General features: G+C 53.7%; 1 protein-coding gene across 1 annotated transcript; it reads left to right on the forward strand.

The window, feature by feature from the left end:
- The first annotated feature begins 6,325 nt into the window (after positions 1–6,325).
- On the forward strand, positions 6,326–10,727 carry TSPO2 (translocator protein 2). The gene is made up of 4 exons (XM_051808720.1): positions 6,326–6,426; positions 7,463–7,669; positions 8,347–8,485; positions 9,372–10,727. The coding sequence occupies exons 1-4, from the start codon at positions 6,350–6,352 to the stop codon at positions 9,552–9,554; spliced, it is 606 nt and encodes a 201-aa protein (XP_051664680.1). The 5' UTR covers positions 6,326–6,349; the 3' UTR covers positions 9,555–10,727.
- Positions 10,728–12,294: the final 1,567 nt, after the last annotated feature.

Consider the following 12,294-nt stretch of genomic DNA (forward strand, 5'->3'; position numbering starts at 1 on the left):
CTGAGCAACTCCATGAATCACAGTGGTTTGGGCAAATTCAGGAGGAGAAAACCCTGGATGTTCCTGGGTCAGTGAGACGTGGGAGAGGAGCCTGTCCCAGCCCCTGGGGCTGCTGTGACCTGTGTGGGGCTGGGCTCTGCTCTGCTCTGCTGGCAGCCTGCAGGGATCCAGGCTGGAGTGTGTCCAGAGCTCTGGCAGAGCAGTTCCATGTCTCCACACAGCATTTTACACACCTGTCTCTGGGGAACACTCGGTAACTCAATGCCCTTGCACGGATTGGTTGTAAAGGCAAATCCTCTGCTACCAAAGTTAGTCCTGATTTAGCACAAAGAAAGCAATAAATCCAGTTTTCTACTTACAGCAGCCCTTGCAAGAGCCCGAACCATAACGCTGCCTTTACACAAGTCACATTCCTAATCCAGAACTCCCTCTCTCCAAAATAATCCCCCCATCTGCTCGGGCCGTGTCCCTGCCCATGGATTGTCCCACGGGAAGAGCTGAGGAAGGGCCCTGGCATTTCCCCTGGGCTGACTGTGCTGGGGGGGATTTACACCCGGGCTGAGGTGGGGTTGTTCTGCACTCACCCTGCAGAGCCTGGATCAAAGCTTGGGAAGCTGCCCTGGGATGAGCCTGCCCAGCTCGGGGGACCCCTGCCCCGGACCCCCGGGCAGCACAAGGTGCTGCACAGCCCCTTCTCCCCTGGGATCTCCTTGCAAAAATCTGCAGCTACACCATGGCCACGGGTGGGATGACCAGGGATCAGCTGAGTTTCCCTAAAAATGAAGCAATGCCACCATCAGGGCACCAGGCAGCAGGGCTGTGCCAAGGGAGCAGGGCTGTGCCAAGGGAGCAGGCAGCTTTCTCAGGAGAAATGAGTCATTTTAGCACTTGGCACAAGTGAGGAGGGAAAGGCAGACTCAGACAGACAGAGAAATCCTGGCATTCTCCAGCTTGTTCAGACTCTGAGCCTTGTCTTTTAAAACAGTCAGAGATGCTCATTTTGTCACTGGCAGCAGCATTCCTGCTGCATCCTCACCTCTGCTGTTCCCTCATCCAGATGTTGCTGCTGCTCTCCCTCCCAGCTGGTGCAGCTCTGCAGGAGGTGATGGTCACTGTGCTCACACACCTCCACACCTGGGGGGAAAAAGGAAGTAAAGGGAAAAACCAGGCTGGTACTGCCTCCCTCCCAAAGCCCAGCAGAGCTCCTGACTGGAAATGACAGCCAGGCTGGAGCTGCTCTCTCCAGAAAAGGATCACAGAATTCCAGAGTCACTGAGGCTGGAAAAGCCCTCCCAGCCCATGGATCCCCCTGTGCCCCATCCCTTCCTTGTCCCCCAGCCCAGAGCACTGAGTGCCACGGCCAGGCCTTCCTGGGACACCTCCAGGGCTGGGCACTCCAAACCTCCCTGAGCAGCCCCTTCCAGTGCCTGACAGCCCTTTCCATGGAGAAATTCCTCCTGATGTCCAACCTGACCCTCCCCTGGCACAGCCTGAGGAGGGGCACAAACCAATGAAAAAACCCTCACATTTATAATATCTTCCAGTATTGTGGGTTTTCTTCCTTTGACAAGCCCTCGATTTTCTGCAGAATCTTCACCTCAATTTCCCTTCGCCAGAATTCCCTCTGGTCCCAGTGTTCTTTCACCTTTTCACTTTCCATTTCTGCTAAGAGTGAAGAAACACACAACCCCCCACAGTTTTTCTCCAAAGAAAACCTTCTCCAAGCATTGTTTTGATGCATTTTGACAGTTTCACCGTTCTCAGCATAAATATTTAGACCAAAAAGAAGCAGCCAGGAAGGAAGTTTACTCTTCCCAGTAAAGTGGGCATTTCCTTCAAAAGAACAACAAAAATATTTTGATTTAAGTCTCTCAGTCAATCCAATCTTGGGATGAACTGAAATGCAGGTTTAGGGTGATGCTTGTCCAACTGTCCCAGTACATTCTCTGGGCAGGGAAATACCCAAGAGCTTTTCCTGCAGCTGCAGAAAACCCAGCTCAGGGCCCAGAGGTTTTCTGCTGCTTTTTTATGACCCCGGGGAGGTAAGTGCTGCCCCTCAGCTTCTGGTTCTCCTCTCGAAGCAGCCAGGAAAGGCCTCTCCCAGTATTTCATACCTGGTGGACAGCACGCCCTCACTCCAAAGCATTTCCTGGTTGGAAATGCATCCTGGCGTAATTTAGGGCACACCAGCACACGAAAGTGAACTTGATTTAAGCGAGTGCATCACTTGAAACTGCAATAGCTTTTCTCAATTAACTCTGCGTGTAGGAAAGACCTTGAAACGCAGCTCCAACTGCTCTATTAAGGCCCCATAAAGTCCTCTGAGAACACTATTTATTCTGGCTCACTTCAGAGCCGCTGCTCAGCCTGACACTGATCCAAGGGCTGAGGCTGTGGAGCTGCAGGACTGAGCAGCTGAGTGGTGATAACAAGGTCCTGCTGCACAACCCCCTGCAGGGACTGCCACCGTTTCTGTGGCTCTTTGATCCCGAGGGAAGGGCTGAGTCCTCTGGGACAGCACCCTGGCAGTGCCCACATCCCATGGCACAGCCTGGCCAGGGCACCAGGGTTCTGGGCTCCCCTGACTCAGGACAGCACCCTGGCAGTGCCCACATCCCATGGCACAGCCTGGCCAGGGCACCAGGGTTCTGGGCTCCCCTGGCTCGGCTGCTCCAGGTCAGCACCAGCGCTCCCAGTGCTCCAGCAAACCGGGACTGCTGGTCATGGGAGCCAAAGCAAAATGTTTCCTGTCAGTCAGTGCTGGGCCGGGCCTGTGCGTGGGGTTAATTAATGAAAGAGGCTCAGCCAGAGCGTGGTAATTTGGGAAGCAGCAGAACTCAGTTGCTGGCAGCCCTGTGCCCGCTCTGAGCCCCCTGGCAGAGGGCAGGGGATGAGCTGCAGCCGTTGGAATTCACTCCTTTGGCTGCAGAGGGGCAGCTTCTGGGGGAGATAAGAGCCAGCCCGTGCCCCAGGTTATCACACGAGGCAGCTCCACACACGGCCCCTGCAGCAAACAGGCACTGCCAGGAGGAGCCCAAATACCCACATTTTCCCCCCAACTCGGCTCCCAGCCGGCCACGGGCAGCCCTGGGGGAGGCAGAGCCCTGGCCAAGGGAGCTGCAGGAGCTGGAGTGATCCTGCTCCTCCCTCCTGGCACAGACAACCAGGGCTGAGCCCGAAAATATACAGGAGCCTTTTCTGCTCTTCAGCTCACAATATTTGTTTGTGGATTCACTGTAATTGGGATGGAGAAAGGATCCTTTGCCCCAGGGAAGAGCCAGTGCCCCTGTGCACCCCAACTCCGCCTGTCCCACAGGCAGGGCTTTGCAGCACACCAAAACTGGGCTTTAATGCTAAAAACGATCTGTTTGGAAACTGCCTCTAGTGGGGAGAGGGTGGGAATTCGGCTCACTGAGCAACACACATTGAAGTTGTGAGGAGCTGTGGGCTCCTGCACGAGCCAGCCCAGGTCCACCTCAGCCCACACAGAGAAAACCCCAACTGACCTACTGGAAATTCCTCCATCATTTCATACCATCCGGAATTTTTCTTTCAACATCGCCGCAAATTTTTAAAGAACATTTTTAGAAAAAATTAGAAATGAAAGTAGGGCGGTGGGGTTTTTTGGGGTAGGTGGGTGGGTTTAAATAGCCTTTCACACAGTAAATGCAGTGTTGGATGCTGCAGTGCCGGGCTGGCAGCTCCGGGGGGCTCAGAGGTGCCCCTGAGCTCCCTCCCCGGCCCAGTCGTGTCCTTGGGGGCAGCCGGGCGAGCTCCCGATCCCGACCCCGCCCCGGCAGCCCAGCCAGGACGCCTTTATTGCCCATGTAAATCAGGGAAGCTCCGCCGGCTTCCAGGAGCTCTGCAGATTTATGCCAGGAGCTGACCCGGCATCTCTATTTTCAAATCTAGGGCAGATTGAAATATGCTGGTTTTCAATAATATATTCAGGTTAACAGGGCTTTTATATTTGAGCAATTAATCTTGCATGGTCCGAGGAGCTCTGGGGAAGGCGTGTGGAGGTTGCTAAGAGGAGCAAACAAACAGGGTTGTGTAACCAGCTCTGCCAGGGCCCCCTCGGAGCCCCCCGAGCCCGGCAGGGATGGGGCTGCAGAGATCCCAGCCTGCCATGGGGATGGTTCTGCCATGAGGCAGCATTACCTCATCCTGCATTGCTGTGAAATGATTCAAAGCAGAAATATGGAGACATAAATCCCAGGAAAGCCAGCACTGTGCTGGAGGAAGCCTCCCTGGAGCGTTCTGGGTCTGCTCCCTCCTCCAGCACGTGCCCAGGACGAGGGAGCCTGGGGGCACAACACACTCACCTTGGGGTGTCTGTGCTTGGGCCAGAGGTAAATCCACACTGGGTCCAGCACTGATGGTGCCTCCAAAGTCTCTTCCCAAACCTGATCCTGGCCTTTCTGCCTCCCTCTCTCTGTCTCCTGCCGACCTGCTTGGCATCTTCAGCTTCACCAGCACCCAACAAACACCAGAAGAGATGCTCTTTGTGGGTCCAGGAACCACCTCCTCGTGCTCAGGAGACAGACACCTCCCAGGGAATGGGAGCCTGGTGGGAGCCACCTGGGGCAAACCTCTTACATTTCATCCCATTTTCCCACGTACCTCCTGTATTCACATGAAGAAATGAGGAAGAAATTCTTCCCTGGGAGGGTGGGCAGGCCCTGGCACAGGTCACCCAGAGAAGCTGTGGCTGTCCCATCCCTGGAAGTGTCCAAGGCCAGGCTGGACGGGGCTTGGAGCAACCTGGGACAGTGGAAGGTGTCCCTGCCCATGGCAGGGGGTGGCACTGGGTGATCATTAACAGCTCTTCCAACCCAAACCATTCCATGATTCCATGACTCACTGATCCCTTTCTTTGCTCTAAAGCTCCAGTTAGACCAATACACGACTTCTAGTCTTGAAATTGCCTCTGCTGTTTTTTCCCTCTTCCCATTTGCCATCCCCCCATCACGCAGCAGCATTCCCAGTGTCCCAGATTTACCAGATCCTTGTGATTTGACCCTCAGATTCTCGTTCTTCCAGCACATTAGACTCTAAACCAGCCTGGGCACACAACTGCTGTCTGCCAAGCCAACCAGCAATCATGGGTTTGGGCTCATGCCCAGGGGAAGAAATATTAGCTAAAAACTGTGGAATTTTGGGTTTTTGATGGAGTTGCCAGAGGGGGGGTCAGCCTGTGCTGAGCTCTGCAGCAGAGCAGTGCCTGACTCAGTGGAAACCATTCCGGCCCTTACAGTCCCTGCATCATTCCATGACACACATTTCCAATCACAAATAGCAACAGACTCTGGAAGAATATGCAGGTGGCTGTGGCGTGATTAATGAGTGCTGCATCTGTCACTGGAGTGGTAATTACCCTGCACAAACCCAGCCCTGCAACGGCAGGGCAGGATTTATTCCAGCTGAAAATCTGGCTCTTTACGCCGTTTTTTCCCTTTCTTTTTCCTCCCACAAAAAATAATTTCCTTGTGAGCCCAATAAGAGAGAAGCTTTCCCTGACTCATGTTATACCAGCAACATCCCACTCCGTGAGGAGCCAGCCCTGCTGCCTCTGGCCATGAAATCCAGGTAATGACCCAGAACTGCACTGAATTAGTGTTTCATTTCCCAGCCCTTGCCGACAGCTCCCTAATGGAAATTGATTTCTAGCTTTTTTCTTTTCCATTTAACATGCTTGTGTAACATCTTTATTTTACATTCCAGGGAATTTTAGCCAAAGGGCCAGTGCACAGGTGGCCCCTGAAAGCACCTGGTGAATCACTGCTCTGTTAACCAAGGTCGGGGTCCAGGAGGGCTGGGACACCCCAGGAGTGTGGCAGGACCCCTGCCCAGGGGCACCCCACACGTGCAACCCTGCCCTGTGCCCACCCCACTCTCTGGGATGGGTCCTCAGGGGGGTAAATGAGCAGATGTGAATCCAGGGAACAGGCCCAGCATTCCCAGTGCCACGGCCCCAGTCTCTCCTGCACTCCTACAACCAGCACGTCCCTTTGCACCTCACACACCACAGGTTGTACTTTCACACCCCCAGACAGATCAGAGCTGCCCCACCATCCCCTGCAGCCACCCCCTGACTGGCAGGTCCCCAAAGCAAGCCAGGAGCCTGGGATGTCCCATCCCTGTGGGGTCAGCCCCAGCCCCAGCCCTGCCCTTGCTCGGTCGCCCCAAATCCGCGGGAATTCTGCCCAGTCTGGGCTCCCTGGTGTAATCTGACCCAGCCCCAGCACACACACACACACACACACCCTGTTTTCTGTATTTGGGTGAAACTCAGCTGCCAGCTCCTTCACTTGGGGCAGCCCAGCAGCGGGGACGAGGCTGGTCCTGGATGTCCAAGCCCTTCCCTGGCCAGGCGGAGTCAGGCAGTGACACGCGGGGAGGCTTGAGCAGCTCCTGCACCTTCAGGTACAACAGCTGGGAGGGGAAATAAGGTTTTATAACAGTCCTGGGCCATTTTCAACCCTCCTTTACCTCCAGAGCCTGGAAGGTTTGGGTGGATGCTACAAAGGACTTGGGAAAAATCCACTTTTCTCATTTTCCTTTTCTGTAGTGTGTGGAGGAACCAGAACCCAGAGGTGCTGGTTCACACTTTATAGCAGAACTAAATTATAATTTTTCTCAGTTTTCAGTTATTTCCTAGTTCTGTAGGTACTTTTATAGCCCTATAAATTGTCTGGTAAAGGAATTGTTGGTTAGAGATGGTGTCTGGGGTGTCTGTTCCTTAGTGAGGGGTGAATTGGCTCGTACTGTTCCTAAACATGTTGTAGCGTGATGACAATAATAACAATTAGCTCAGGGTACAGCAGAGTGTTAATTGTGAGCTGAAATCCCAAACAGAGCTGTCTGTGCAGGTCAGTCCTCTCCTCTGCAGTGCCCAGGGATCCAGGACATCTCCCTGGCTGAGGGAATTCTCTGTGCCTGCTCCTCTCCTCTTGCATTGCTAAACCCCAAACCTTCCCAGGTGCATTTTGTACTTGTGCTGACAGCACAAACCTGCTGTGCTCCTATGTGTTATCCCTGATGAATGCTAATTTGGGTTTAGTTCCTTAATGGATCCAGAGGGAAGGTGAATATTGAGAGCAAAGGAAGGAGAACTGAAGAGTGGCAGGTTCAGAGCTCTGTAGAGATCAAAGGCAGGGGAAGGTACGGGACAGAGAAGGAATGCTGGATGTATCCCTGTGTTATCCTGTCTTGTGAAGCAACATTGTGTAATTATTAAAGCAAACTTCCCTTCCTTTTATACAAGAGGAAACCTGTGAGCAAATTAAGAAACTACCCCTGTGCCTCAACTCACTTGCAGGAGGCAGTAGCAGAGCTGGACACAACATTTAATACTTTCCCTCTGCCCTAGTGGCTGAAGTGGAATATGGAAAATTATAGGATAAAAGTAGGGAAAAATGGCATTTAAAAGTGATACTCTATTTTTGTTTTTAACTTACAGCAGGCAAAAGGTGACTTGGAGCCACAGAGGAAGGATGTGGGTTTACACTGTTGGGTTTACTGTCCTGCCTCACGTCGGGGGTTTCCTTGGCTGGTTCCTGAATCGAAAGGAAATTCCTGCCTGGTACGAGAAGCTGAAAAAACCTTCCTGGTGTCCATCCCGCAAGATGTTCCCTGTGGCCTGGACCGTCCTGTACACGGGTATGGGGTAAGTTCTGTGGCTGCTGCCCCTGTCCTGCCCCTGGCACACCCAGGGCAGCCCCCCAGCCCCTGCCGTGGCTCCCAGGGGTGCCCTGTCCCTGAGCCAGCAGGGCAGGGCAGGTGTGCCCGTCCCCCCTCAGGTACAGCCTGAGCCAGCCCCCGGGGGTGCCTCAGCCTGGCACTGCAGCAGTGCCTCTGGCAGGGACACAGCCCTGCCCTGGCTGGGAGAGGTGCCCAAACCAGCCCTGGGGAGGGGCAGGAGCCACACAGGTGTGAGAGGGCAAGGGACACAGGATAATAGAACTGTGGAATATCCTGAGCTGGAAGGGACCCATGAGGATCATCCCACCCTGTCCCTCAGAGCACTGTCCAAACCCTCCTGGAGCTCTGGCAGCCTTGGGGCTGTGCCCACTGCCCTGGGGAGCCTGGGCAGTGCCCAACCACCCTCTTGGGGAAGAACCTTTCCCTGAGATCCAACCTGAGCCTGTCCTGGCACAGCTCCAGCTGTTCCCTGGGTGCTGTCCCTGCTCCCCCAGAGCAGAGCTCAGGGCCTCATGTGGATGCTGCTGCCGTGCAGACACGACTGTCCTGTCAACCCCTGCTTGGAAACACTCCTACAGGAGAGACTTTGTCTCCCTTGGGGATTCACTCACTGCCAACACTAACCCGTGTCCCTCTCCACAGCTACGCCTCCTACTTGGTGTGGAGTGACCTGGGCGGCTGCAGCAGCAAAGCCATCGTCCCGCTGGGGCTCTACGGGGCTCAGCTGGCCCTCAACTGGGCCTGGCCCCCCTTCTTCTTCGGTGCCCAGAACCTGAACATGGTAATGGCCCCCGCCCCCATCACCTGCCAGGGCCTCTCTGCTGGGCTCCTGCCCCCCGGGTTTGGGCTGGCTGGGGTTCCCTGACTGACACAGAGCTGCCAGAAGGGCCTTTGCTGAGACACAGCTCCCACTGCTCCTGCTCCCAGACAGTGGTATCAGTGCCCCCAGCCTGGCCCTGCTCCTGCTCCCAGACAATGGTATCAGTGCCCCCAGCCTGGCCCTGCTCCTGCCCTGCGATACCGGGGTGGGCAGAGCCGGGGCTGCACCTCCCAGTTAAGGGTCCAGGGGGAGAGATAAGTCCTTTGGGGGGTCACACCCTGTGCCACACCACCATCCTTGGGGTGAGCAGCTGTGAGGGGCTTATCAAGCACACACACTGTGCAGTGCAGAGCACGGGGCTGAGGCACTGCCGGCTCAGCCACACCCGCCCTGGGCCACAGGGCACTGCCTCGAGTGCCAAGGCCTGGAGGGGATGGAAACACACACAGGGATTTATGTTTCCACCTGATTTTGTCACTCTGGGGGTAAAAGGCACAGTTAGAAAGTTTGTTTGGTGACCATGGCCATGGTATCCCCATGAGCATGTTCTGTGTCTGTTATCAGCACAAGGGGACGCTGATCACCAGAAACTGGGGGCTAATCTGTGGAATTTGATAATGAGCAAAGAAATGAACATTAATTAGTCTTGGCTCCTGGTGTGACACGTTCAGGTCTCACTGATTAGAGCTCAGGACCAAGCTCCCAGGCTTTAGGAACACTCCAAGTGACCGCTCAGTGCCGAAGGTCCCCACTGCTGTTCCCCCTCTCCAGCTGTCCCAGGGTGGTTTATCCTCGTGCTGGGAGGTTTGTCCTCGTGCCCTGACTCACTGTGCTCTCTCTGCTGCAGGCCCTGATCGACATCCTGTGCCTGGACGGGCTGGCCATTGGCACCCTGTGCTCCTGGTACCGCATCAACAGGGTGGCAGCGCTGCTGCTGGTGCCCTACCTGGGCTGGCTGGCCATGGCCACCTGCCTCACCATCCGCATCTGGAGGGACAACCCCGAGCAGAAGGCAGGGAAGAGGGAATAAATGAAGGCATTTTGTGTAGCTAAACTGTGCTGATGTGAACCAAGATCTAATCATCTGGGGGGTCCACTTCGGGAGTGTCCTGCTCCTCCTCCCATCGTGGCCCTGTAAAAGGTTTGCACGAGGCACCCACGGGCTCCTTTAAAGTAACTGGGCATCCTTAACCAGGGAGCTGTTTTCTCCAGCACTGTTGAGGTTTGGGGGCCACAGCTGTACCCTGCCCTTAATGCCATCAGGTCCAATTCCACCAGCCAAACTGGGATCTCACAATCCATTTTAATTCAGGGCAGCAACACCAGAGACCCCTCGACACTACTCCATCCCCCCAGAGCTAAATTGCATCTCCTCTCCTGGGACCAAACAAAAATGCCCTTCACTCGCGCACACCCATTTTTAAACACTTGATTTTTTTGCTATTTGTGCTGTTGCTTCACGTTCATATCACCACCATGGTTTGGGCTTTATACCTTTAACTTCTTATCTGACAGCTGCCAAGTGAGCAGGGATCTGTCTTGTTCTGCTGGTGCAAGGAGACTGGGCTCTGACTTCTATTGGGGAGTATCACACTCCTTCAGCTCATGCTCCAAGATAAAGCAGCAATGATTAGAATGCAAATGCTTCTCCCCAGAGGAAATTCCTTTCTTCCACCTCTGTGTGCCATTCCTCATCAGAGAATAGAAAAACTAACATCAGTGCCTTTGAAAAAATACTTATTTTTTTTTTTTAAGTAGAGAGACACAAGAGTCTGTAAAATTAAGGAACTTGCTCCCACTGCCTCGATGGTTGTAGCTACATAACAGGCAAAGAGTCTGTCAGGTGCAGTGCAAGTGCCTCATCCTGCAATCTTTCCATTCCTGAATATTATTTATCAGGGAAAGTTAAAGTACAAGGATTTCCTGAGCAATGGGACCAAGCCATGACAGATCAGACACAAGGGGTGCATGGACTTGCCTCTGTCCATCCCTTATCCTGGCCCTTGACAGACCCAAACCTGAGCTCTCACTATCTCCAGAGAGTATTTGCTATTATTTTGGATTGCTAAGAGCACCACTGTGCAGAGAAGGGGCACGAGGATCTTCCTGGCAGCTGGCTGGAGATTGGGGTGTGGGGGGGGACCTGCAGGGTGGGGGTGGAGGGGCTTAGCTGGGGCTGTAACATAAATTGTATTTGCTTTTAATAAAACCAAGCCACTACTTTTTGGAGAATAAATGAATCCAGTTCTGTTATTTTGATCCCATTCCTTAGTTTTCCCTCCTGGCTCAGGACTCCTTTGCCCAGGGCTGCTGCAAGCACAGGGCTGTGATGCCCCAGTCAGAGCTGCATGAGAACAGGTCGTGGCACAGCCGAGGTTGGGAGCAGGGGCAGGACCTCAAAGCACAGGCACTGCAGGAGGACTGGGGAGATCAAAAGCTACTGAAAAAAAAGGAAAGGAAAAAGAAACCCTCTATATTTCAGGGCTTTCTCTGCCCATCCATTTCCACTGCACTTATTTCCAGCAGCTGTGTCTTGCAGGGAGTCCCCTGCCAAGGGACGGGCACACAGGGATGATTTGTGCCCCAGAGGAGCTGGGCTCTGGCTGCAGGTTCCATTCCGGGCAGTTCAGGCTGATTTAAGGGCGCTCTGCCCGTCCCTTCCCAGGGAGCGCAGCACAGCCAGAGAACAGGGATGAGCAGGGCCCTCTAGTGAGGCCGGGAGGGATTAAACGAGCCTCTATCTGCTTTTGGAAAGGGAAGAGAATTATTTAAATCACGTTTAAATTGGTGACTCTAGATCTGGTTCAGACCTGCAACATTTTAATAACATTTCCACTTAAATAGATGGGCTCATATTTGATCAGCTTTCATAAATTAATCCTATTTCTCCTTCTTCCCACGTTTTTTCTGCAGGTAACAGAAAACTGGAATTAAGATTAATGGATTTTTTCCATGTTTCCCCTCCCCATTTTCCCAGCTGCTGGGACTGGCTGACTGGTTCTTGTTTTCATTCCAGTTCCTCCTCCTCCCCCCATCCCACCTGTAAGTGCAGCAGGAGCCTCTCTTTGCCTCTCTTTGCCTCTTGCCTTTTCTTGCAGGCAGCAAAAATAGCAAATGCTCCTCCATGTGATATCCAGAAGAGCTTGAAATCAATTGGCAAAATTAAATTCAGTGAAACACCCTCTTGTATTAATATTTAAAGCATTGTTTGGTGTATTTGCTGTTTAAACAGACAGCTAAACCCCTTTGCATAAAAACAACTCTAATGACATTTCAAAGTCAGCTGGAGAATTTCTTAGGCAGACTGTGCAGTGCAGACCCAAACCAGCCCCTGCCCTGGGGGGCCTCGAGGGGCCCTGGAGTCACAGGATCATGGGATCATGGAATGGTTGGGGCTGGAAGGGACCTTAGAGACCATCCAGTCCCACCCCCTGCCATGGGCAGGGACACTTCTGCTAGACCAGGCTGCTCCAAGCCCTGTCCAAGTCTGTGTTTGTCCAGCCCCCCCAGATTAGCTCATGGAATGGACACGACATTCCCACAGGAACGTGTCGTGGTGTCCATGACTCCCCAGTGGGTCAGACAAAGGCCACAAAGGCCAAAGGACAAAGGCCAAAGGCCAGCTGTCCTGGGGTCAGGGCACTTGGAGCCAAGAGCCACCTCGCAGGTCACCCTGTCTGTGCTGACCCTCCCTTCAAACCTCAGCCACTCTTTCCAGAGAGACAATTTGCTGTTAAACTGCTGGTTACACTCATGTCAGTGAGCACCTC

This window comes from Manacus candei, unplaced genomic scaffold (assembly GCF_025592945.1).
Source record: "Manacus candei isolate 608988 ecotype Guabito, Panama unplaced genomic scaffold, ASM2559294v1 h1tg000073l, whole genome shotgun sequence".
Taxonomy (NCBI): domain Eukaryota; kingdom Metazoa; phylum Chordata; class Aves; order Passeriformes; family Pipridae; genus Manacus; species Manacus candei.

Bases quoted from the DNA above. Each gene is read 5' to 3' on its own strand.
- TSPO2 (XM_051808720.1), top strand. From the start codon at position 6,350: ATGTCCAAGCCCTTCCCTGGCCAGGCGGAGTCAGGCAGTGACACGCGG. The intron at 6,427-7,462 runs GTACAACAGCTG...TTTAACTTACAG, and splicing joins AGCAGCTCCTGCACCTTCAG to CAGGCAAAAGGTGACTTGGA. The intron at 7,670-8,346 runs GTAAGTTCTGTG...CCCTCTCCACAG, and splicing joins GTCCTGTACACGGGTATGGG to CTACGCCTCCTACTTGGTGT.